Source organism: Kogia breviceps, chromosome 11 (genome assembly GCF_026419965.1).
Source record: "Kogia breviceps isolate mKogBre1 chromosome 11, mKogBre1 haplotype 1, whole genome shotgun sequence".
NCBI classification, from domain to species: domain Eukaryota; kingdom Metazoa; phylum Chordata; class Mammalia; order Artiodactyla; family Physeteridae; genus Kogia; species Kogia breviceps.
The window spans coordinates 88,309,181-88,331,510 of NC_081320.1; the positions used below are offsets into that span (position 1 = coordinate 88,309,181).

The window sequence follows — 22,330 nt, forward strand, 5'->3', positions numbered from 1 at the left end:
GAAGGCCCTGTAGGCCGTCTTACAGAAAGCCACTGGAAGGCCTCAGGGGTCGGGCTGATGTTTCTTCGGATCACCACCCCTCGCACCACAGAGGGGTCTGATTTATCTTGTTTTCTGGACTCTCCTAACTTCTCTCCGAGCATCCCTGGGGCCGTGAGCACCGCTGCCTTGTTTCCCGGGCACTCTCCCCAAGGAAGGAGAACCAAATAATTTCAGGAGTGTCTGACACTCGGGAGCAGGGAACGCGCTCAGCTCCGCCGGGGCCTCCAGCAGCGACGAGCGCGCGCAGGACTCTCAGCCCTGAGTCTCCGCCCAGAGTTCCAGAAAGGCCTGGAAACGCGCGAGCGCGGTGGCCACTAGGCGGCGGGCCAGGACCCGGGACGCGGCGACGCCGGCGCCCGCGGGTCTCGTGACCGCGCGCCCCGCCCGGAGCTTCGCCGTCATGCAGTCCCCGGCGGTGCTCGTCACGTCCAGGTGAGCCAGACCCCACGCCCGGCGCTGCGTCTCGGGCAATGTGGAGTCGGGTGCCCGGGAGCCGCGGCCCGATGCGCCCGGAGCGGAGGAGCCGGCGGAGGCGGCCGGTCCCGACGATCCCGCCCGCCACCCGGCGTCCCCAGCGCGCCGGCCGTTGACCTGGGCTCGGCCGCTCCACCGCCCAGCGGGAGAGGCGGTCGGCGGCGAGTCCCCTCCCCCCGCCCACCCCCTTTTACAGATGGGGAAACTGAGGTCCCTAGAGGGTAACGAACTCACCCCAAACCCAGTGGAAGGCCTGGACTGGCTGGTCCCGGGCAGCAGGCAAAGAGAGGGCTCTTCTCCCCCCTTTCCAGTCCACCTGTCTTCCTTTCTTTTCGAAGATCTAGTTCTGCATCTTGTCCGCGCTCACCGTGCGCCAGGCCCCGGGCACGGCACTGGAGATGGGGTGAATCAGGCAAGGCTCGGCCCTGCAGGGGAAACGGGGATGAACGCAGACCCTCGGGGCACAGATGCTGAATGGGGGGTAGTGGGTTCAGGTTGCCATGGGAACACAGGGCAGGAGGTAACCCTGGCTTCTGGGAGGGGGTGCATGAGGCCCCCCTCCTGCAGGAGGAGTGGAGGTTAATCCGGTGAAGGGGAGAGAAGAGGGGGCAGCTGCTCAAACAGGTAGCTCAGGAAAAGTGCAGTTACCGCAAAGGCCTGGGGAGGGTCCCTGGAGGCAGAGGATGCAGGGTGACCCACCCCGCCCTGACCCAGGCCTGGGGGACCCAGTGCAAGACAGATCCTGGAAAGGCTGGGATGGTCATGGTTTTACTCTTTCCCCCTTTCTAACATCTGTCAAGTGACTCACTGCAAGTATTTCCATACACTCCACCCTTGTTCCCCCTACCCAGAATCTTGGGCTAAGATATCAGTCGCTTACATAAATGAATGTTATTTTTCCAGCAGTAATCTGAACACCCCTGTGGCCTCAGGTCTAGAAAAGTATGTGTGATTCTTTAAGTGAACCCTGATATCAGCACCTGCTCGGTCTCTGCATGGTTGCTGGTTGTGTCCTCGCTGGCAGAAGAGGTTTCCCCAGGGCTGCATGAATCACCTCCTCTCCCTGAGCCTCAGTGTCCTTTTCTGCAGAAGGGAGCTTTGAGGTTGGCAGGTGTGAGCAGGGCCAGCAGCAGACCAGTGCGGGTGTGACCTTGGTGCTGGGAGCCTGGGAAGGGCGTGGGTGGCTTCCCTCACTGCCCCACCTGGGCAGGGCTCCTTAACAGATGCGGGTGCTGGTGGCGAAGGCCAGGAGGGTGGTTCTAGGATACAGTAGTGAACAATACAGAGTCCCTCTCGTGAGCTTTCGTGGGGCAGACGGACAATAGGTAACTATATGGTGTGTCAGGGATGATATAGGGTATGAAGGAAAATTAAGTGGTAGGGAAATAGGGTGCTAGGAGGAGTGAATACTATTTTATATGGTGTGGCCCAGGAGCGTCTTTCTGACAGAGAGTGGCAGTTGGGGAGACTCCTGACAAACGCCAAGAGAAATCTTGAGGAAGAGTGTACCAGGCAGAGGGGACAGCAGGAGCCAATGTCCTGGGGCAGAGAGGTGCTTGGGCACCAGCGAGGAGGCCAGGGTGGCTGGAGTGCGTGAGCCACGGAGAGCGTTAGGTGATGTGGTGCAGAGCTGGGGCCTTGGAGGCAGGGGACAGTCGGGACAGGCCTCCCAGGCTGAGGTGCGGCTCTGGGTGAGGTGGGACCTGGCTTGGATTTCACAGAGGTCATTTGGCCGCTGTGTTGAGCAGGAGGTAGGTGAGCAGGGTGCAGCAAGGAGACCGTTCTGGCAGTGATCCATGTGAGAGCTGATGGTGGCAGAGGGGGTGCGAAATGTTTGGGTTCTGGCTGTATTTTGACGGTACAGCTTTCAGGGTTGGCCGATGATTAGATGTGGGCCGCGAGAACAAGAAAGAGGAGTCAAGAATGACTGCAAGACTTGCCCTGAGTTCCTGAAAGAGGGAGGTTACAATGGACCGAGTCGGGAGACTCTGGATGGAGCAGGTTTAGGAAGGTGAGAATCACCCTTTGCCTGGACACGTTCATGAAGAAGCTTGTTGACAGCCGAGTGGAGATGTCGGGCAGGCAGCTGGGAGGAGTGTGGCCTTGAGGGGGGAGTCCAGAGCAGAAAGAGGAATGGAGGGCCATCCAGGGAAGCTGAACAGGGGTGGCCAGGGAGGGTGGAGAACGGAGGGAGAGTGGGGGTCCCGGGAGCAATGAAGACGGAGTCTCAAGGAGCAGAGAGGGACTGTCAGGTGCCACTGGAGTAAGAGGAGAGGGAGAATTAACCTTAGGGTTTAACCACGTGGACCAGTATCAGCATCACCTGACAGCTGTTAGAAATGCAGGTTCTCAGGCCAGGCCCCCGACCTGCCGGATCAGAATCTGCATATTGACAAGATCTCCAGGCAACGTGGATGCACTTTACAGTTTGAGAAGTTTGGTCTGGGGCATAGGTGGGCAAACTACACCCAAGCGCCAAAGCCTGCCCATCACCTACTTTTGTAATAAAGTTTGTGTACTGTCTTTAGCTGCTTTTGCTCTACAGTGGCTGAGTTGAGTAGTTGTAATGGAGACCCTATGGCCTGCAAAGCCTAAAAGATTCACTATCCGGCCCTTTACAGGAAGAGTTTCCTCGGGGGCCTAGGGGAGTGGGAGAGAGAGTGGATCAGGCTCAGGTGACTTGGTAACATGAAGATTGATTCAGCACCCTGGATCTGCCACTCTCACAAGTTCCCAGGTGATGCTGGTGCTGCAGGGGCCACACTCTGAGAACCCCAGGTGGAGACCAAGGTGGGGTTGCCAGGCCCCACGCTGGAGCTTGCAGGTTGTGGCCGTGAATTTCACGTGGGACCGGTCAGCACGTCTCTGCATTTATCCCAGTGACGTGCAGCTGCCAGACACAGGTGCGAGGGACGCGGAGAACCGGAGGGTTTAGGGGCGAGGGCAGGGGAGCTGCGGCCAAGGGCGTGATCCCAGCAGCGCGGCGGCGCGACAGGACGGTGGGGGAGGGGACAGTAGAAAGGGGGCGGGGTCACGGAGGCAGGTCCTGGAGGAGCTGGCGGGGTGGGATCCTGAGCCGGAGCAGCAAGCTGGGCCGATAGGAGGCGCCAGTCAGCGGGGAGGGGGCCGGCAGCCTGGAGTGAACCCCGGCTCCACCTCTGACCTGCTGAGCCCAAGGACAGGTGACTCCCCTTTTGTGTCTGTTTCTCTGACTTTAAGTGAGTCTGAGTGGTAGTGACCCTCGGTAGGGCTGAGGGAGGCGGGAGTGTCTTAGGCAGGCAGGTGCTTAGAACAGAGCCCGCGGTAGCGCGGCCGCGTCACGCCCGCCTCTCGACTTCAGTCCCCATCTGCTCTCCTAACAGTAACACCGCGCGCAGCGCCGCGAGCAGCCCGGTCTGTACCTGGTGCAAGGCCAGCAACGCTCATTTGGTTACTGGCAAAAGGAAAAGAGAGCTGATGGGTGTTTTTCCGTCTCGCACATATGTTGGGTTCATTCAACACCCGCCTGAAGGCAGGTTCGCCCGGGCCTTTCTAAGTGATTCATGCTCATCTTCGCATGCCTTACACCCTGTGAAAACGTTTGTGTGTGTAGGGGTTTGAATACTTAGTAGTATGTGGCTACGTGGCGGGCCGTCCTCCCAGTTGGTGACAAATGTCATCATGGTGACAGTGTCACATGCTTGGTGTGGAAAGGGGAGGAGTCTGTGTGGAAGAGTGCTGGGGGCAGGGTGTCATCTGATGGATAGGGATGTAGTTGCAGAGAGGGAAAGGGCCTTGCCCCAGACACAGTCTTAGCGCCAGTAGCCCCACCCCTCGGGCCCTCCCCTTTCCAATCTTTTGAAAGTCCTGCCCAGCACATAGTAGGTCTCGACCCTGATAACTGTATGCCTGGCATATCCTGTCATAGGTGCTTGTGTGATGTATGTTTGTGTGCATGGGTCTCCATTATACCCTTACATAGAATGAGGAATACATTTAACCTTTTTTCTCACCTCGGAGGAAACATTTCATAACTTCTTTGCTCATCGCGTGATTCATTACGTTTGTATAGCATTTAAAAATCCTCCAAGAGCTGTAATGTTTTGCTGAGTATCCTCTCAAAGCCTCATACAGCAGGCCTTATCAGTGCCTTGCAGAGTCCCCAGGGCAAATGATGGCCTGGTATCCAGTGCCCTTTCCATCCATCTTCCCCCAGCTGGGCAGGTTCTGTAGCGGCTCTGCTGCTCTCTGGTTAGCTGAAGAGATGCGTTTCTCTCTCCGGATTCCTGGTGGGGTTTCTTTCCTGCATTGTGTGCCCAAAGCCAGGCATTTCCCTTGGTTTGAATAGAACCCCTGGAATGCCATCCCCACAAATCCCGCAGGAGCTCTTGTGCTGGGTTTGTGTCAGACACCTAGCTGTTTGTGATTTTCCATGAGCCCCACCTTCTCTGTTGCCACCTGTTTTCCTGCTGGGGACAGCCCATTGTTCCTGAGTGACCCAAAGGCAGGGCCCAGGCTTGAGGCCTGGGAAGCCAGGCTTTATGAGGGGCTGGCCTGCAGCGGGGTGGGTAGCTGGGACCACAGAGAACGGCCAGTGGAGCAGCCTTGCCCCCAGGCCTGCTGGGCCACCTGACGTCTGGCCTGCATTTCACTCCAGAAGCCTGCTGGGGCTTCCCTGGTGGTGCAGTGGTTGAGAATCCACCTGCCGATGCAGGGGACACGGGTTCGTGCCCCGGTCCGGGAAGATCCCACATGCCGTGGAGCAGCTAGGCCCGTGAGCCTTGGCCGCTGGGCTTGCACGTCCGGAGCCTGTGCCCCGCAACGGGAGAGGCCACAACAGTGAGAGGCCCGCGTACCGCAAAAAAACAAAAAAACAAAAACAAAACAAGAAGCCTGCTGACTTGAACCTGAGCTTCTTTTGCCTTCTTTCTCTTTGGCAGGCGAGTTCAGAATGTCCACACAGGCCTGGACCTGACCGTGCCCCAGCACCAGGAGGTACGGGGCAAGATGATGTCAGGGCACGTGGAGTACCAGATCCTGGTGGTAACCCGGCTGGCTGCATTCAAGTCGGCCAAGCACAGGCCTGAGGATGTCGTCCAGTTCTTGGTGAGCTGGGGGCTCTGCCAGGATGCTCCCGAGGGTGCCCAGGGTCCGGGGGTCCAGCTGGGCAGACACATCTGCTGCCAGGGTGCGAGTAGCATCGCGGGGCGAGCAGTGCTCTAGCCAACGCTCACTCGGCCTGACAGTGCCAGAGCGTTTGGCGGTAAGGACACCGGGGAACCAGATGCTTACAGTCTGCAGGGAGACAGACCTGTAAAGAGACAGGAGCCCAAGGGGAGGGGAGGACTGTGGGAGGGTAGAGAAGGGGCACCTAACCCATCCTAGGGAAAGGGAGGGTTCTGGAAGCTGTCTCGGAAGAGGTCAGGGCTGAGCTGTGTTTTGAAGAGCAGGTGGAGACATCAGCGTTACTGCGGATGAGACACTCCCTTTGTCACTCCCCTCCGGTCTACAGCCAGTGGAACATCCCAGTCGGTCTCGCCCATCTGTCCGTCTAGAGGTGGGCGGACTGGAACATACAACGGAGGCAGAACTGAGGGAACAGCGGAGGGGGGGGTGTGGGCAGTCCCAGATCCCCAGCCCCGGAGGCCGAGCCCGCGGCCCCAGAGAACCCAGCCGCATCGGGAAGGCGGCACACACAACGCCAGCCTCCGGGCCTCAGCCGCGCCTGCAGCCCCAGGGGACTGGGCAGCAGGGACTGCAACACTGTCCCTCCAGTTGTAGAGCTGCCCACAAGTCTGGCCCCCTCTCCCCGACCCACAGTGGTGGCATCCCTAAACCTGACAACCCCAGACACGGCAGAGGTGCCCGAGACCCCAGCTCCACCCCGTCCAGTGGAAGCAGAGCCTGGGACTCAAGATCCTGGACACAGTGGAAGTGCCCAGCACCCCGCTGACCCAGGCAGCAACAACAGTGACAGCAGCAACCATGGAGGCACAAGCGGTGACAGTGCGGGCACCAGGCAACACCTCTGACAAGGGCAGTGGCGGCTGGAAAGTGCCAATCCTCTAATATAACCAGAGGCAGCTCAGGTAAGAGAAACCAAAAACTTGTTCTGTAGCGCCACCTAATGGAAAAGAAAAGAGAACAAAAGCCTCTAACCTGTTGAATAGTTGGAATCAAGTTTAAAAAAAAAAAAAAAGGCTTTACCTAAAGAAGAAAGGTGTTTGCTGCTTCAGATGTACCAGCAGAGGAACAACTCATCAAGCACCATAAAGAACCACAGTAACACTGTATCACAAAAATAAAATGGTGATTCTCCAGAAACCAGATTTAAAGTCACAGAACAGTGCAATCTGATAGAGAATTCGAAATAACTGTCAAGAAGAAGCTCAACGGGCTATAAGAAAACTCAGAAAGGCGGTTCAGTGAACGTCAGGGATGAATGAACAGAAGAAATACTTTACCAAAGAGACTGGAACTCTAAAAAAGAACCAAACAGAAATTCTAGATCTGAAGAACTCAGTAAGCAAGCTGAAGAGTGCATCAGAAAGGATTGGAAATAGAGCAGACCATATGGAAGAGAGAATTAGCCAGTTCAAAGATGGAAATCTAGAAATATATAATACAGTTAGAAGAGGAGAGAAAATTAAGATCCAAAAAAAAAGAGAGAGAGAAAATTCTACAAGAATTATCGAAGTCTTTTAGGAAGGGCAACATTAGGATAATGGGTGTCCCAGAAGCAGGAGAGAGAGATAGAGATAGAGATAGAATCAACACCCATTTATAAAAACTTTCAATAAAATGAGTATAGAAGGAATGTACCTCAGCATTAATAAAGGCCATATATGACAAACCTACAGCTTCCCCTGTAGGGTCAAGAATAAGACAAGAATTCTCACTTTCACCACTCTTTTTTTTTTTTTTTCTGCCCCTTCTTTTCCCTTCCTCCCTCCAGCCCACCAGGCTCCACTCATTTCCACTCTTACTCAACACAGTATTGGAAGTCCTAGCCACAGCAGTTAGGGAAGAAAAAGAAATAAAAGGCATGCAAATTGGAAAAGAAAAATGTAAAGCTTTCACTGTTTGTGAATGACATGATTTTATATATAGAAAACCCTAAAGATGCCACCAAAAACTATTAGAAATAATAAATGAATACAGTAAAGTTGCAGGGCACAAAATCAACACACAAAAATCTGTTGTGGACTTCCCTGGTGGCACAGTGGTTAAGAATCCGCCTGCCAATGCAGGGGACACGGGTTCGAGCCCTGGTCCAGGAAGATCCCACATGCCGCTGAGCAACTAAGCCCGTGATCCACAACTACTGAGCCTGTGCTCTAGAGCCCTCAAGCCACAACTACTGAGCCCCTGAGCCACAACTACTGAAGCCCACGCGCCTAGAGCCCATGCTCTGCAACAAGTGAAGCCACCGCAGTGAGAAACCCATGCACCACAACAAAGAGTAGCCCCCGCTCGCTGCAACTAGAGAAAGTCCGCATGTAGCAACGAAGACCCAACGCAGCCAAAAATAAATAGATAAATAAGTTTATTTTTTTAAAAAAGTCAGTTGTGTTTCTGTGTGCTGACAATGAGTGAGCAGAAAGAGAGTTAAGAAAACAATCCCATTTACAGCCACCACAGCAACAACAAATGCCCAGGAATAAATTTAACCAAGTACACTGAAAACTATAAGACATTGTTGAAAGAAATTGAAGAAGACACAAACAAATGGAAGGATATTCCATGCTCATGGATTGGAAAAATTAACATTGTTAAAATGTCCGTATTACCTAAAGCAATCAACAGATTCAATGCAATCTCTATCAAAATCCCAAGGACATTTTTCACAGAAATAGAAGCAAAAAATCTAAAATTTATATGGAACCACAAAAGACCCTGAATAGTCAAAGAAATCTTTTTTTCTTGGGAAAAAAGAACAAAGCTGGAGGTATCACATTCCCTGATTTCAAACTGTATTACAAAGCTGTAGTAGTGAAAACACCATGGAGTTGACAGAAAAACAAATACATAGATCAATGGAACAGAATTGAGAGCCCAGAAATAAATCCATACAAATGGACAATTAATTTATTGCAAAAGAAGCAGAGAACATACAATGAAGAAAGGGTAGTCTCTTCAATAAATGGTTTTGGGTAAACTGAACAGCCACCTGCAAAAAAATGAAACTAGACCACTATCTCACACCATACATAAAAATCAACTCAAAGTGAATTAAAGACTTGAATGTAAGACCCAAACCGTAAACTCTCAGAAGAAAACATAGGCAGGATTAGCTTTGACACAAGTCTTAGCAATATCTTGCTGTATATGTCTCCTCAGGCACGGAAAACAAAAAGCAAAAATAATCAAATGGGACTACAGCTAACTAAAAAGCTTCTTCACAGCAAAGGGAGCCATCAACAAAGCAAAAATACAAGCTTCTGAATGGGAGAAGATAAAACTCATATATCCGATATTACGCCTTTTAATAGTATCCAAAATATGTAAAGAACTCATAGAATTCAACAGCAAAAGACCAAACAATCCAAGTTAAAAATGGGCAGAGGAGCTGAATAGACATTTTTACAAAGAAGACATACAGATGGCCAATAGGCACATGAAAAGATGCTCAACATCACTAATTATTAGGGAAATGCCAGAGTTAGCTATCGCTTCACTCCTGCTAGAATGGCTATTATCAAAAAGATAAAAATGATGGCAAAAGTTGATGAGGGTGTGGAGAAAAGGGAACCCTCCTACACTGTTAGTGGGAATGTAAATTGGTGCAGCCACTATGGAAAATAGTATGGAGAGTCCTTAAAAAATTAAAAATGGGGAATTCCCTGGCGGTCCAGTGGTTAGGACTCCACGCTTTCACTGCCAAGGGCCCGGGTTCAATCCCTGGTTGGGGAAATAAGATCCCACAAGCCGCATGGCGTAGCTAAAAAATAAATAAGTAAATAAAAATAGAACTGCCATATCATCCAGCAATTTCACTTCTGGGTATTTATCCAAAGAATACAAAAACACTAATTTGAAAAGACATATACACTCCTGTGTTCATGGCAGCACTGTTTACAATAGCCAAGACGTGGAAACAATCTAAGTGCCCATCAGTGGATGAACGGATAAAGAAGTTGTGGTCCTTATATGCAATGGGGTACTACTCAGCCATAAAAAGATGAAATCTTGCCATTTGCAGCAACACAGATGGACCTTGAGGGTATCCTATTAAGTCAGACAGAGAAAGACAAATACCGTATGATTTCACTCACGTGTGGAATGTAAAAAATAAAAAACAAAATGTGAACAAACCAAACAAAACCACGTAGATACAGAGAAGAGAGTAGCGGTTACCAGAGGGGAAGGGGCAGAGGGAAGGGTGAAGTGGGTAGAGGGGATCAACTGTATGGTGATGGATAGAAACTAAACCTTTGGAGGTAAGCACACCATAGCATATACAGAAGTAGAAATGTAATGTTGTACACATGCAACTTGTATAATGTTATAAGTCGGTGTTACTGCAGTAGAAAAAAAAAAAAATTAACGAGCAGACAGAGCTAAGAACAGCGGAAGGGGAGAAGGGTGCCCCAGGCAGAAGGCACAGCCTGAGCAAAGGCACAGAGGCTAGAAACAGGGTGTTGTGTGGGGAGCTGTGAGCAGCTGAGTGTCGTCCTGGGTGAAGTGGGAGAAGAGGAGGGTGATGACAGACGGGCAGCATCCAGGTCATAGAGGGCGTGCAGGGAGCCCGACCTTTCTGGCAGTCAAGCAGGAGCTTTAAGCAGTGGAATGACATGGCCCTGTTGTCTCTCACTGCCTTTCTCGTGGAGAGTGGAGTTGGATTGGAAGCAACAGGGCAGAGGACAGGGAGCCCAGTGAGGAGGCTGGTAGAGTAACGCCGCAGGTAGAGGGGTGGGAGCAGGCCAGCGGTGGGTGGTACAGGACGGAGGGAGAGAGTTGAAAGTATTTCCAAGGTGACATGCACATAATTAACTGACTGATTGTTTCTACCCGCTGAGATAAAGGGCTCCGTCAGAGGGGCAGGTGGAAGGAGGACGTTTCCAGTGTGAAGTGTTTGTCTGATGGCTACAGGAGGCTGGAACTCGGGGCGGGGTCAGGCCCAAGGGGCTGCTTTGGGAGGCATCAGCTTGCAGGTGATGCTGAAAGGCTGGGAGCCAATGAAGTTGCCCAGAGAGTGGATGTGGGCGTGGAGGTTTGGGCTGAGGAGGAAAGCCTGGGGACGCTAGCACCTCGGGACAGTCAGGGAGAAGGAGCCGAGGCCGAGGGAAAAGAGGGGGCTCAGGGGCTTGAGAATTTCAGGAAGGGGCAAGATCGCAAACTCACTCGTTCAGTATTTACCTTTGGCTTCTTGTAAGAAGGTCTGGAGATGTGCCCAGGAGAGACGGGCCACAGGATTGTGAGAGAAAGTTAAAATGAGCAAGGGTCCTGCGGGTCAGCGCAGAGCAACCGGCTGGTTTGTTCCGAGTCTCCCGGCAGCCAAGACAGAAAGGCAAAGAGCGAGTTACCCAGGCCTGCGGACCTATCAGAAGAGACACGAGATTCTTCTTTTTTTCTTTTTTAAAATTTCTGTTATAATTTCTAATATGGGAAATCGCAATAACTACAGCTCACATAAACAAAAGTTCTTTGGGGTCCTCAATAAATTTTTAATGGGATCTTGATACTAAAATGTTTAAGATCAGCTGGATGAGATAAATCAATCCCCATTAAAATCGAGAAAGTCAAGTCCCATTATCAGAAGAGAATACGAAGGATGGATTTAAAATTGAAATGAACAAGTCAATGTTGTAGTTAAAGGAAGAGAGAATTCAGAGAGAAAAAAAAGGTATTTTTAGTAAGATTAAGAAAAAACATAATGTTTTAGGCAAAAGATCCATATGGCTCTGCACGCTTTTAACTTCATCAAACAAGGCCAACTGTTTTCCAGAGGTCACTACCAGCTAGCAGATAGTGTAATGCCCCTGTTTCATATGCTCATTTATCCTTGGTGTAGTCTGACATTTTGATTTTGTGAATCTGGTATTGATAGGTGTTAGCCTGCATTTCCTTGATTACTAATGTGGTTGAATATCTTTTCAAATGTCTGTGAAACATTGTTTCTGCTGTGGAATTCCTTTTGAACCATTGGCTGCCTTTTTCTTACTATGTATAGGAATTCTTTATGTATTCTTTATATTTATTGCGTGACAAATATCCTTTTCCAGTTTGGAGACACCAGCTTCTAAGGGATAAAAGTTTATGGCACAGTTCTTTCATTAAGAGACATTCAACACATCCTGGAAAGTGTCTAAAAGAGTGTGATGTTTTTCGTTTGCTCCTTGGACAGACTCTCGTTGAGAACCAAGGTGTAATGTAATGGCAGGTGATGGTTCTGGGTCTGCTTTGTTCTACTGGGTGATTTGCAGCTCCTGGTAATCTGACTTGACCCAGATGGAGCTCAACGCACCCATGTTTTTCAGGGACAGGAGCAAAGAGGAAAATATCTGAGACCCAAGTCTGTGGGCGAGACAGAGAGGCGGCACTCGGGGGCCCTTGCTAAGGTGCTGGCTGGCCTTATGAGCGAAGGTGTGGGGGGACTTCTTTGACACCTCCACGTGTCACACCAGTGCCACTCTCTCCTGACCAGTGACCCCCTTGCCCTGCGGGTAGCTGTGTGCACAGGTGCCTGCGCGTGGAGGTGCTTCCCAAACATTTTGAACCACCTGCGAGGGCAGAGAACGCGTTGACTCCCTATGAGGTCTAGGGGTGTAACCCCACCCCTGAACTTTCTTTGAAGTTTCACGATTTAGCTTTAAAAAACTAATGAGCATTTTGCGTTCTACTCCTCAAAAGGAGGAGTTCCAAAGCCCGTGCTTTGGAACACTGGTGAATGTGGGCCCTGCGTGGGGTGGCACCCAAGACTTGAAGCTCCCCGGCTGCCTATGCTGCCAGGGCCCTGGAGACCCGTAGCTCCCAGAAGCGGGGTCCTGGTGGGTCTGGTGGCCAGGCCTGCATGGAGCAGTCAGGCCAGCAGAGGGCGCTCCGCCCCCACCTGGCGGAGTCTCGGGTTCTCGGGACCGCTAGGAGTTGGAGCCTGCGTCACTTTTGTGAAAGGATGCTCTTACCTTTCCTTGAGAGCTGTTCTCAGGAAAGCTCCCGAGCCAGGCTCTGTGTTGACAACTGCAGGCCACAGTCCCCTGTCCCAGATAACTCCCCAGGGGGGCTCCTGAAGTCCCCCAGTGGCCCAGCCACCTGCCAGCATCTGGAACCCTCACTGGCCGGGGGCTCGGAGGATGGTGCAGGTTAGCTGGGGCCGCATGCTCCAGCAGAGCTGTGCGACGGCACTGCCAGGTGCCCCTTGTCTGAATGCGTCCAGACGCCTCACAGCCCATCAGCTACACCAGTGCTTCAACGGTGTGCTGTGTTCATGGCCCTGGCTTGGGAGAAGTGGGAATATCTGTCTTCATAATCGATGCTCCCACGGAGGAGTTACGGAGACTGGCCAGACGTGCGGGGAGAGCACAGAGGAGTCTAAGACAAGGGAGGACGCTGGGCTGTAGGCGGGGCGGGGTGGGGAGTGAGTGACTCTTCTCTGAGCACCTGTGGTGGCTTATACAGACCACAGTGATGGCATCGGACCCGCTGTGCTACCGCTGCTTCCTTAACTGGAGAGCTGGCGCCTCGGGGGCAGAGACCACACTGAGTGGGCTCATACAGAGTAAACGCACAGCAAGAGCTTGATAGTGAGTGGACGAGCCCTAAGCTGCGGCGGGAGTTCTGGGGAAAGATCGAGAGGCGGTAGCAGTCAGCCCTCGGCTCTGCAGGAAGCCAGGTACCCCAGGATGACTCTGACGGCCGAGGACCACCTTCCAGCGGACCCCCTGGCCTGCTTCCCCAAGGTCCTGGTGTGCAGTGGGCTCCTGGCTGGCACCAGGGCCAGAAACCAGCTTTGCAGAGTCTGGTTCTCCACCACCTGAGCACTGTAAGGTGTGGCCTTGTCAGAGGCAGCTGCTAGGTTCACGGGATAATGACCCCGCAAGACGCTGACCCGTTGTTGCAGGAAGATGACCTAACGGGGGCCAGACCATGAGGTCACCCTGCTAATGAACTGAAGGTCCAGAATGGAGGTGTAAGTCACGGTCGCCTGCAGGCCAGGTCTCTGTGTCAAGTGTCTCTACCCAGAGCTGTGATGGTGCCTGGAACCCACCACGACTGCATCTTTCCTTTGGGCCGCCAGGACTTTCAGGATTAGCACCCAGCGTTGACCAGGAGGCTTAGGAAGCAGAGCCTGAGGCAGGGAGCTTTGCGGAGGGTCCGGAGGGAGGCACAGCTTTCGGGGGCTGGTCCTAGGGGAGGACTCTCCAAAGAGTCCGGCGCCCTTGGGCCCTCTGTTGGGGCGGGAGGGGCAGCCTTCTCTCCTTTCCCTCTTCACTCAGGAAACCACGTGCTCCTCTCATTCCAGGTCTCCAGAAAGTACAGTGATATGGAGGAGTTTTACCAGAAACTCAGCAGTCGTTATCCAGCGGCCAGCCTTCCCCCCCTCCCCAGGAAGGTGCTATTTGTTGGGGAGTGTGACATCCGGGAGAGGAGAGCCATGTTCGATGAGATCCTGCGCTGTGTCTCGAAGGATGCTGAGTTGGCAGGCAGCCCTGAGCTGCTAGAATTCTTAGGTACGGGAGGCTCTGTCCCAAATTCCTGAGGTCTCCGCTGGCCCAGAACTAGGCCTCCCTGCCCTGGCTTGGCGGGAGGGGGGTCCACAGTACCCCCTGCAGCCCAGAAGCTTCAGCCAGGCTGTTGAGGCCCATGGGCCTTACTGCCGTGCTTGGGCCGGGGTGGTGGGTGGGAGAGGCCTGGGACCCAGCCCTGGAGGACTGACCATCTGGGTGCTGGATGGGGGTCACCCAGGGCCCTTCTCCGTAGTCTGACCCCACCCACTCCCCTCCTGGCCAGCCCCCTCCAGAGCTCCCCCCAACCCGTACACACGCCTCTGCCTCCCACCAGCCAGGCCTGGGGCCCTGCAGAGTCCGGAGAAGCCTGTGCTCCCACAGCCAGGCTGGTGCCCTGGCCCCTGGCGACACCTCACTCGGCTGGTACCCCTCACCGACAGGTTTTGGGCGTGGCTCCAGGCAGCCGGCCCACCCAGCGGTGGGAACCTGCAGCCCTGGCAGTCCAGGTCCCACGGCCTCCTGTCTTCCCGCTAGTCCTGTCTGCCAGATGGGAGTAGCCCGGCTACCAGGTGCCTGTGAGGGTCACGTGTGCTACCGCACGCAGAGTGCCCGGAGCAGAGCTCGCCACGCAGGAGGCGCTGTAGAAGCGATGGCTAACGTCTCACCCCGACTCACGCCTACTGGACTCAGAACGCTCCGGCCGCGTCCCCGTCCTGCACCAACACCCCGGGGCAGGAGGAGCGTGGGGAGGGCGCCCATCCGGGGGTTCGGGGCACTCACCCCATTGAACTCTTTTCCCGAGTACCGTGAATCTCCTAGTTTCCCAAGACAGATGGGAATTTTTCAAAAGAAAATTAACAGGAAATAAACCAATTTTGAAAAAAAAAAAAAAAAACAAGGTGGGGAAATAAAAGCGGAACGAGTGAATGCACGGAAAGCCGAGCCTGGGTAAGACTGCAGCACCGGTTTTCTTCTCTCCTTTCCCCCGGCCCCCACAAGGGTCTTCGTGCTGGGGTCTCTCCCGCCCTCCTGCTTACTCAGGTCCCAGCCCTCCGCCCTTTGCCTCTCTCTGGGTCTGCGTGGACTTAGGAAGGGGGCCCCAGCCTATCCGTAGCTGGAAGAAACTCCCCATCTCCTGGCCCTCTCTGTTATGGGGAAGCAGGATAGGATGGTCTGACTTTCCTAGCCTCTCCGTGCCTCAGTTTCCTTATCTGTAAAGTGGAGGTACAGATAGGATCTCTCACGTGGGATTTTTGCAATATTTAAATGAATCTGTACCTGTAAAAATTTTTATTACATGATGCTTATTCCATGAAATTGAAGGTTCATGAGATTTTGAATGGGATTTTTACCTTTGTCCTAATAAAATAACAAAGCATAATAGAATGCAACGTAATCATTATCACTTAGTTCTACATACTGTGTCAGTATACATATTACATCCTATGTGCCAGGCACTCTGTGACATATAGGTGGCTTCTTTACCCACAGGGTCATATACTTTGTAAGTAACTGCTTTCAAAAACATACTATTCAGTAAACTATTTAGATAGAGATAAACAAGTAGTCTAAACCCACGCTTCTCAAACCATTGTGGGGAAGGACTAACTTTTTTATTCCCAGTCTGTCACAAACAGCATTCCAAGGTACTGTGGAAGTTTCTGGATGCTTGCTCCGCCTTTCTGTAGTTACCTTGTGGTGGACACCCGCCTATGGACCACACTTTTGAGAAGTGCTTATGTAAGCCAGTTTGTAGTGAAGCCATCACAGTTCGTTCTCGAACCTTCCACGTGCTCCCCGTGCAGTCACCGAGCTCCTAGTCTAATCACCCAGACCCTCGGAGCAGGTCTCCATCCGTGGTTGGCAGAGCTCCCCGATGGGCTCCACAGCTGCAAAACGTTTCTGGAACTGTTCTGTGGGAACCCACATAACGCTGGCTGGCTTCTGCCATCAGCCCATGCACTGTAGCCTGTCGTCCCAACAGGCCCTGGGCTGCAGAGGTTCAGGAACTGCTCCCTCTGTGTTCTGAGGCTCCCGCTTATAAAGGCTCCACCCCAGGCTTTGCCACCCCCATCCAGACTCACCATCCTGGTCCCAGGATGCTGCAGGAGGCCCCCAGCCTCGGGTGCTGGCACAGGAGCTTGCGCGCCGGGAAGTGCCTCCTCGTGTCCCCCCGGCGGTGGGTGTCAGGCGCCCTCTCTGTCTCCCTCCACAGGTACCAGATCCCCCGGGGCTGCGGATCTCAGCAGCAGAGATTTCTCTGTCCTGGACACAGACAGCCAAGAGGGGGACGACGGGGATGCCTTCGACTTCTTCCAGCAGCAGGACCGAGTGGAGGGTGAGGGTCTCCCCACGCTGGACCAGAAGGGCCAGGATGCAGGGAAGTCCTCAGAGGAGGAGGAGGAGGAGGAGGCCCTGGACCCCCTGGGCATCATGCGGTAAGTCTCCTCTTCTGGGTGGGCCCACCCCCACCCCCCCCACCCCCCCGCCACCCACCCCCACCCCCCCTACCCCCCCCGCGCTGGCTTTCTCCAGGCTCCTCCCTCCCTCCTGAGGGTCTGAGAAAACCGGTATCCCTGGGTTATTGCCCCTAGGGGCCTGGTACTCAGGGAACTGGCTCTCTGCTCGTCACAACATCACCTGGGTCTTTGGGGCTCGGCCCAGGTATCTCCTGCCCCTCTCTGCTCACAGGGTGGCCCCCCGTCCCCTAGTTCTGCACTGAGACCAGGCAGGGCTGCCCCCACCCCTGACAGCTCAGCAGCCCAGGAGGCCTGGGTTCTCAGTCCAGCTCGTCGCTGACAGCCTGTGACTCATGGTGCGTGACTGGAGCTCCCTGGGCCATGTCCCGCTGCCCTGGGGACAGGGCTGTGTACCTTGGCCCTGCCTCCCCAGGTGGTTGTAAGGCTGGGGGGGACCGGTGACCCCTAAGCTGCTGACTGTGATGGAAGGAGGTAGAGTGAGCCCCAGGGTAGACTGTGTCCCCTTTACACGTGCACACTTGCACACACACGTGAACACACACACGTACACGGGAGAAGAAGAGGCAACTAGCTGTGGTCTTGATGGCCCCTTGGTGTCCTGATTCTGTCACCTTCCTGTTCCTTCTCCTTTCCTGTCCCTCTGCCTGCTTTAGCCAATCAGTGAGCTGCTCCTGAGCCCCCACGGGGGGGACACCCTGAGCTGCGGGGAGGGGCTGCAGGCTAGATGAGACCGGAGAGCCGGACATCTGCCCCCCAGGCCCCTGCGATGGGCACAGGCTGAGGCGTTGGGCAGGACCTCCCGACCAGAAGGAGATGAGGGGGAGCCCGCCAGGCTCAGCCCGCCTCCCAGGACCCTCACTTCCTGGCCCCAATGAGCAAGAAACAAGGTGGGAACTGTTGATTTTGAGCACCTGATATGCGCCTGGCATCGCACTTTGCACTTGGTCTGCTGTGTCTCATTGAGAGCCTGCCCCGCCGACAGCCGTTACTATGCCGTTTGACAGGTTAACGAAACTGACGTCTGCAGCGGCCCGGTGCCTTGCCCGAGGTCAGCGCTTGCTGGATAACGGTACTGGGCCTCAAACCGAGCTCAGAGTCCTCCTGTGCTGGGCTGCGGAGCCAGACTCCCTGGACCAGAATCCCGGCGATTTACCCCTTTCCTTCGGTTTTCTGCCAGGAAAGCAGGATAATGATGGCACCCATCCTTTGCGGCTCTCATGAAAATTAAGTGAGGTAGACGTCACGGCCCCATCTTTCTGCCCCACCACCTCTGCAGAGGTGGACAGACCACAGACCCAGAGTGACATTCTCTCTGCCTGTCCCGCCGGTCCTGTTCCAGAAAGAAAGTAGAGCCAAAGAGAAATCAGGCAGGGACAAGTTCAACTTAAACAGCATGAAAAATACAGTCCAGAAAGCACTGCCCACCACCCGTAGGCCTTCCGCTCCTAGTGGGGTGTGTGAGGGTGGGCTTGTGAGGACACGTGGCTGCAGGGTCGCCATGAGACCAGCCTGGAGGGGACGAGGTGTCAGACTCGGGAAAGGTCCCAGGCGCTCTGGGAGACGGGGGCCGGAGCCGGAGGTCCTGCAGCTCCTTCGTGCCAGGTGTCAGGCCCTTCCAGCACCTCCCACCCCCATTGGCCTTGTCCTAGGAGGGGGTCAGCGGCCTGTGGGATTGACAGCGAGGTTATGTTGGGAGAAGTTCCTAATGGCCGCTCCTTATCCGCCTTGTGCGACCTGAGGGCCTCGTTGGGCTGTATTTGTTTGAACTCAGCCTCTCTGTTGTTCTGAGTCACCACATGTCCCTTGCTGCCAGCAGACTGCTATGGGCTTGCGTGGTTTGTACCAGCCTTTGGCTAAAGGACGTGCTTAGCAAAGCAGCTCCTTTTTTGGGTAGGAAAATGCTCTTTGGGGTTGGCAAGGGCCGCCTTTAATTCCCTGCTTGCTCCAGTAGCAGATGGTTGGGTGAGGTGCTGGCTCTCTGGGGACCCCCTGCGCCCCAGCGCCATCCCCAGCTCTGCACTCGGGGGCCTCCTTTCTGAATCCGAGGAGAGCTGAGCACCTAAAAGGGATCCCGGAGGCTTTTGACCTTCCGCCAGTCTTTCTTTTAATACCACTGTGACAATAGTCAGTGCTGTTGTCTCCACTGGGAATAATAAAAACTAACAGTTTTTGAGAGTTTATTAAATGCCAGGAACTGATTAGCATTTACATGAATAGATATTTTTCTATTCTATTTCTTTCTTTCTTTCTTTCTTTTTTTTTTTTTTTAAGGTCATGACTCAACCAAATTGCTTTCCGGATCCACTGTGGGTCTGGTTTGGGAAATGGTGCCCTAGGAAGCAGGTTCTGGCATCAGGCTCGTTCTGTGTGTGAGGAAGCTGACATTTGGAGTCAAGTAGCTCATCCAAATTCATCCAGCCGCAAATGGCAGAGTCAGGACTTGGTGTCACCTCCCTGCCCTGTCCCCGGATTCCAGTCTCCCAGCAGATTGGGAGGCCGGCAGGGCCCTAGGATTATCCCCCCTTCAGAGATGGGAAAATTGAGAACAGAGTTGCGCGGGCACTTGGCCAGTGCCTTGTGTGTGGCAGGGCCCTGGCTTGAAGCGAGGGTGTCCCCTTGGCCTCTCCTGGGACACCCAGGTGGGCCTGTTGACTTCTTTGTACGAGGCTGCCTACCCGACCCTCTGGTGAGGAACATTCTGTTCTTTGCAGGAGACTTATGCTTGGCTCGCGTATTTCTCCATCCTGTGCCCTCAGTTCCGCTGCGGCTGCGGCATCCTTGCTCTCCCAACCCCCCACCTCCGGAGCACCCATCTGGGCCAGATGCCGGCCTTCCCCAGGCGGCCACGTTTCCAGGCGGCAGGCGCTGGCCCTTCCTGCCGTGGCCGCGCCGGGGCGCTGTTTCTCCACTGTGGGGTTGCCGGGCCGGTGGGGGCCAGGGCACAAAGCCTGGCTTTCCTTTGTCTGTAAAACCTGGTCTTGATTAGGGAAGGACGCGCTGCTGCGCCCTTAGAAAGTGCCTCACGATAGACAAAGCCCTCACCGCCTCCAAATCCCACGCTGCCGCGCTCCTCTTTTCAGGATTTCTGTGTGTCCCTGTCCCGGCCCAGCCCATGTAACCGCAGACATAGTACACATGCCTTTTTACACTCTGCTCTTTCACTGAACGTCCTCACGATCGGTTTCCATGTGGAACACAGTTTTCATGTTTAACTTTCGATTTTAGAGACTTCACAGTCCTGAGAAAGGTGAAGTTCTCCCATAATAGTTTTGCCTTCTGCCGGGAATACTCTGCGAGGAACATTTTGCATTGTAACTCAGATCATGTATGATTAGTATAGAAACATTGAAAACACCGTTAAAAGCCCTTTCATCGTGAAAGGTATGCACTTTGGGGTATTCGTGTTTTACTACCCAAATGGAACCGTGTTATGTGCGCCGTTCCATAATTTGCTTTTTTTCAGCTTACCTACTGGGTCTCTCCAGACCAATAAATAGACTCGTACATTCTTAACTTGGTGCTAGTCCGTCAGGTTGAGATTCTGTCAGTGGCATTTCCCAGGCCCCTGCGGGGGGGACACTGTGGCGTTTTCCATAGGCTTTTGCTATCACAGGCAATGAAAAACCTTGTTCGTGTATGGAGTGTTTATTCTGCTGAGCTTTCCCCCCGGTTACCGGACCCGGAGCAAAGGTCCTAAAAGCCTCTGCTGGGGGTCTGGGTTGTGCATCTCCAGCGAAGGGTCTTTAAGGACTTAACTCCTCCGTGTTGGGAAGTGCTCCCTGCCTTTCCAAACACTGCCCGTCCACAAGGCCCGCTGCCCCCCCCTTCCTCCCCCCGGTGTCCAGGGAGCTCCTCAAGCGCCAGGCCCCAGGTCCCCGAGGACCCTCAGCTTCCCAAGGGACAGGCTGGTTCCCGTAGGAACACGCTGTCCTGGAAGACCGGGCTTCCTGCTGTCTGCTCAAAGGAGGGCGAGCCAGCACCCAGGGCCCTGTGCCGTGGCCTCAAGTGGTGAAGCGGGACGTTTCTTTGGAACGTGCATCGTGTGTTTTGTCATAAATATTTATACAAATTTTGCTTTATCTTTCATAAAATAACCATATGTGTTTTAGTATAAAAATACCTTGCTTCCTCTATCTGGATGGAACTGCTACTCCGGGATGATTCTGTGGTTCTGAAGACTTCCGGCACGCTGCCAGGTGCCCCCAGACCTACTAACCCAAGATTTACTTATTTCCCACCCCCCCCCCCCCCCCAGCCTGACTGAGATAACATTGACGTGTGACGTTGTGTAAGGTTAGGGTGTGCGACGTGATCGTGCGATACACCTGCGTAGTGTGACATGATTACCACGGTAAGGCCGGCCATCGCCCCCCCGCCATTTCCAAGATAGAGAAGCGAGGCGACCCCCGAGGACCTCACGAGGGGCCCCAGGAGCTGCTTCTCCGCGGACGCCTCTTGCTAAGGATCCCGGCTGTCCCTCTTGGGCTTAGGGCCCCTTTAGTGTTCAGCCCCCGCCTAGGATAGCAGAGCCCGGCCGGGAATTCTGTACCACCTGGAGCTGCTTAGAAATGCAGATTCTACCTCAGGCCCCCTCGAACCTGGGTGGGGCCCAAGAACCTCTGTTTGAACGAGCTCTCGGCGCGCTCCACAGGCAAATTCATGTTTGAGGAGCCCCCAAAACCGAGCTCAACAGAAGCCTTGGAGAAGCAGGAGGACAGAGATGCAGAGAGCAGGTCCACCAGCCGCCAGGCTCTGCTGCTCACAGGGGCTCCAGTAGGCGGGCTCAGGGAGGCCTTTCCTGTTACTCTCAGCCCCTGGCCCATCACTGTCTCTCGGGTCTCCCTCTCTCGTCTCCTGCTGGAGGGCCGTCCTTCCTGATCGCTCTTGGGGCTGTGAGCCAGGGCTGGCGGCCTCGCGCTGTACCTCCACGCACAGCACTTAGCCTCGGCCTGTCCCGGGTCCAAACAAGGAGCATTCAGAGGGCACGGTGGGCCCCCTCGTCTCACCCTAGAGTTGTCACGGTGATTGCAGTGTCGGCTACCGTTGGGGGTGGCCACAGCACCCCCTACAGGCACGGGTTTCCCCATCCACGGCAGTGCGCAGAGTCCGTCCTGAGTGAATAGAACTGTCAGGGACGGACACATGGAACAGTGCCTTCCACTCTTCTAATTGAGTAGCAAGACGCTTTGGTTCTAGAGAAATCTCATACAGGACCCTGAAATATAAAACAGACAGAAGTAAACTTGGCCCGGTGGGGACAGGAGTGGGGACTGGATCTCTGCCCCTCAGCCTCAGCCCACCTCTGTGGCGGCCCTGGGCAGCTTTGCAGAAGGTCAGGGCCCCTGCGCGTGGTTCGAAAGCCACTGGATGGAAAAGCAGGAAAACCTAAGATGTGGGGTCACCCCAGAGCAAGGTTAGCGGCCGTCTGTCCCAGGTTCAAGCCCCAGCTCTGCCACTTAGCGGCTGGTGGGCCCTGGGTGGGTTGCTGAACTTCTCAAAAGCCACAGTTTCTCTCTTTGTAAATTAAAGTCCAGGCCCAGTGATTGTAAGGGTAAAATGGGATGAAGTACAGGAAATTTCCTTTGTATGATGTTATCACTTTTTGAGGTTTACTTTGCTCTGAAAAAGCCCTTGGGTGTTTAAAGTACACAATTGAAATGGAAAAGGCAGCTTTTCCGTTTCCTGTTG

General features: G+C 54.0%; 1 protein-coding gene across 2 annotated transcripts in view; it reads left to right on the top strand.

Annotated features, from left to right (window-relative positions):
- The first annotated feature begins 376 nt into the window (after positions 1 to 376).
- Positions 377 to 22,330, top strand: part of HS1BP3 (HCLS1 binding protein 3) — a 36,083-nt gene continuing 14,129 nt past the window's right edge. Inside the window, exons 1-4 of one of the 2 annotated variants that reach the window (XM_059078909.2) lie at positions 377 to 474; positions 5,436 to 5,601; positions 13,958 to 14,165; positions 16,378 to 16,600. In XM_059078909.2, the coding sequence (XP_058934892.1) occupies positions 443 to 474; positions 5,436 to 5,601; positions 13,958 to 14,165; positions 16,378 to 16,600 (629 nt within the window). In that variant the 5' untranslated portion in view covers positions 377 to 442. The remainder of the gene's footprint in view (positions 475 to 5,435; positions 5,602 to 13,957; positions 14,166 to 16,377; positions 16,601 to 22,330) is intronic. The other variant, XM_067008047.1, reaches the window with a different exon arrangement.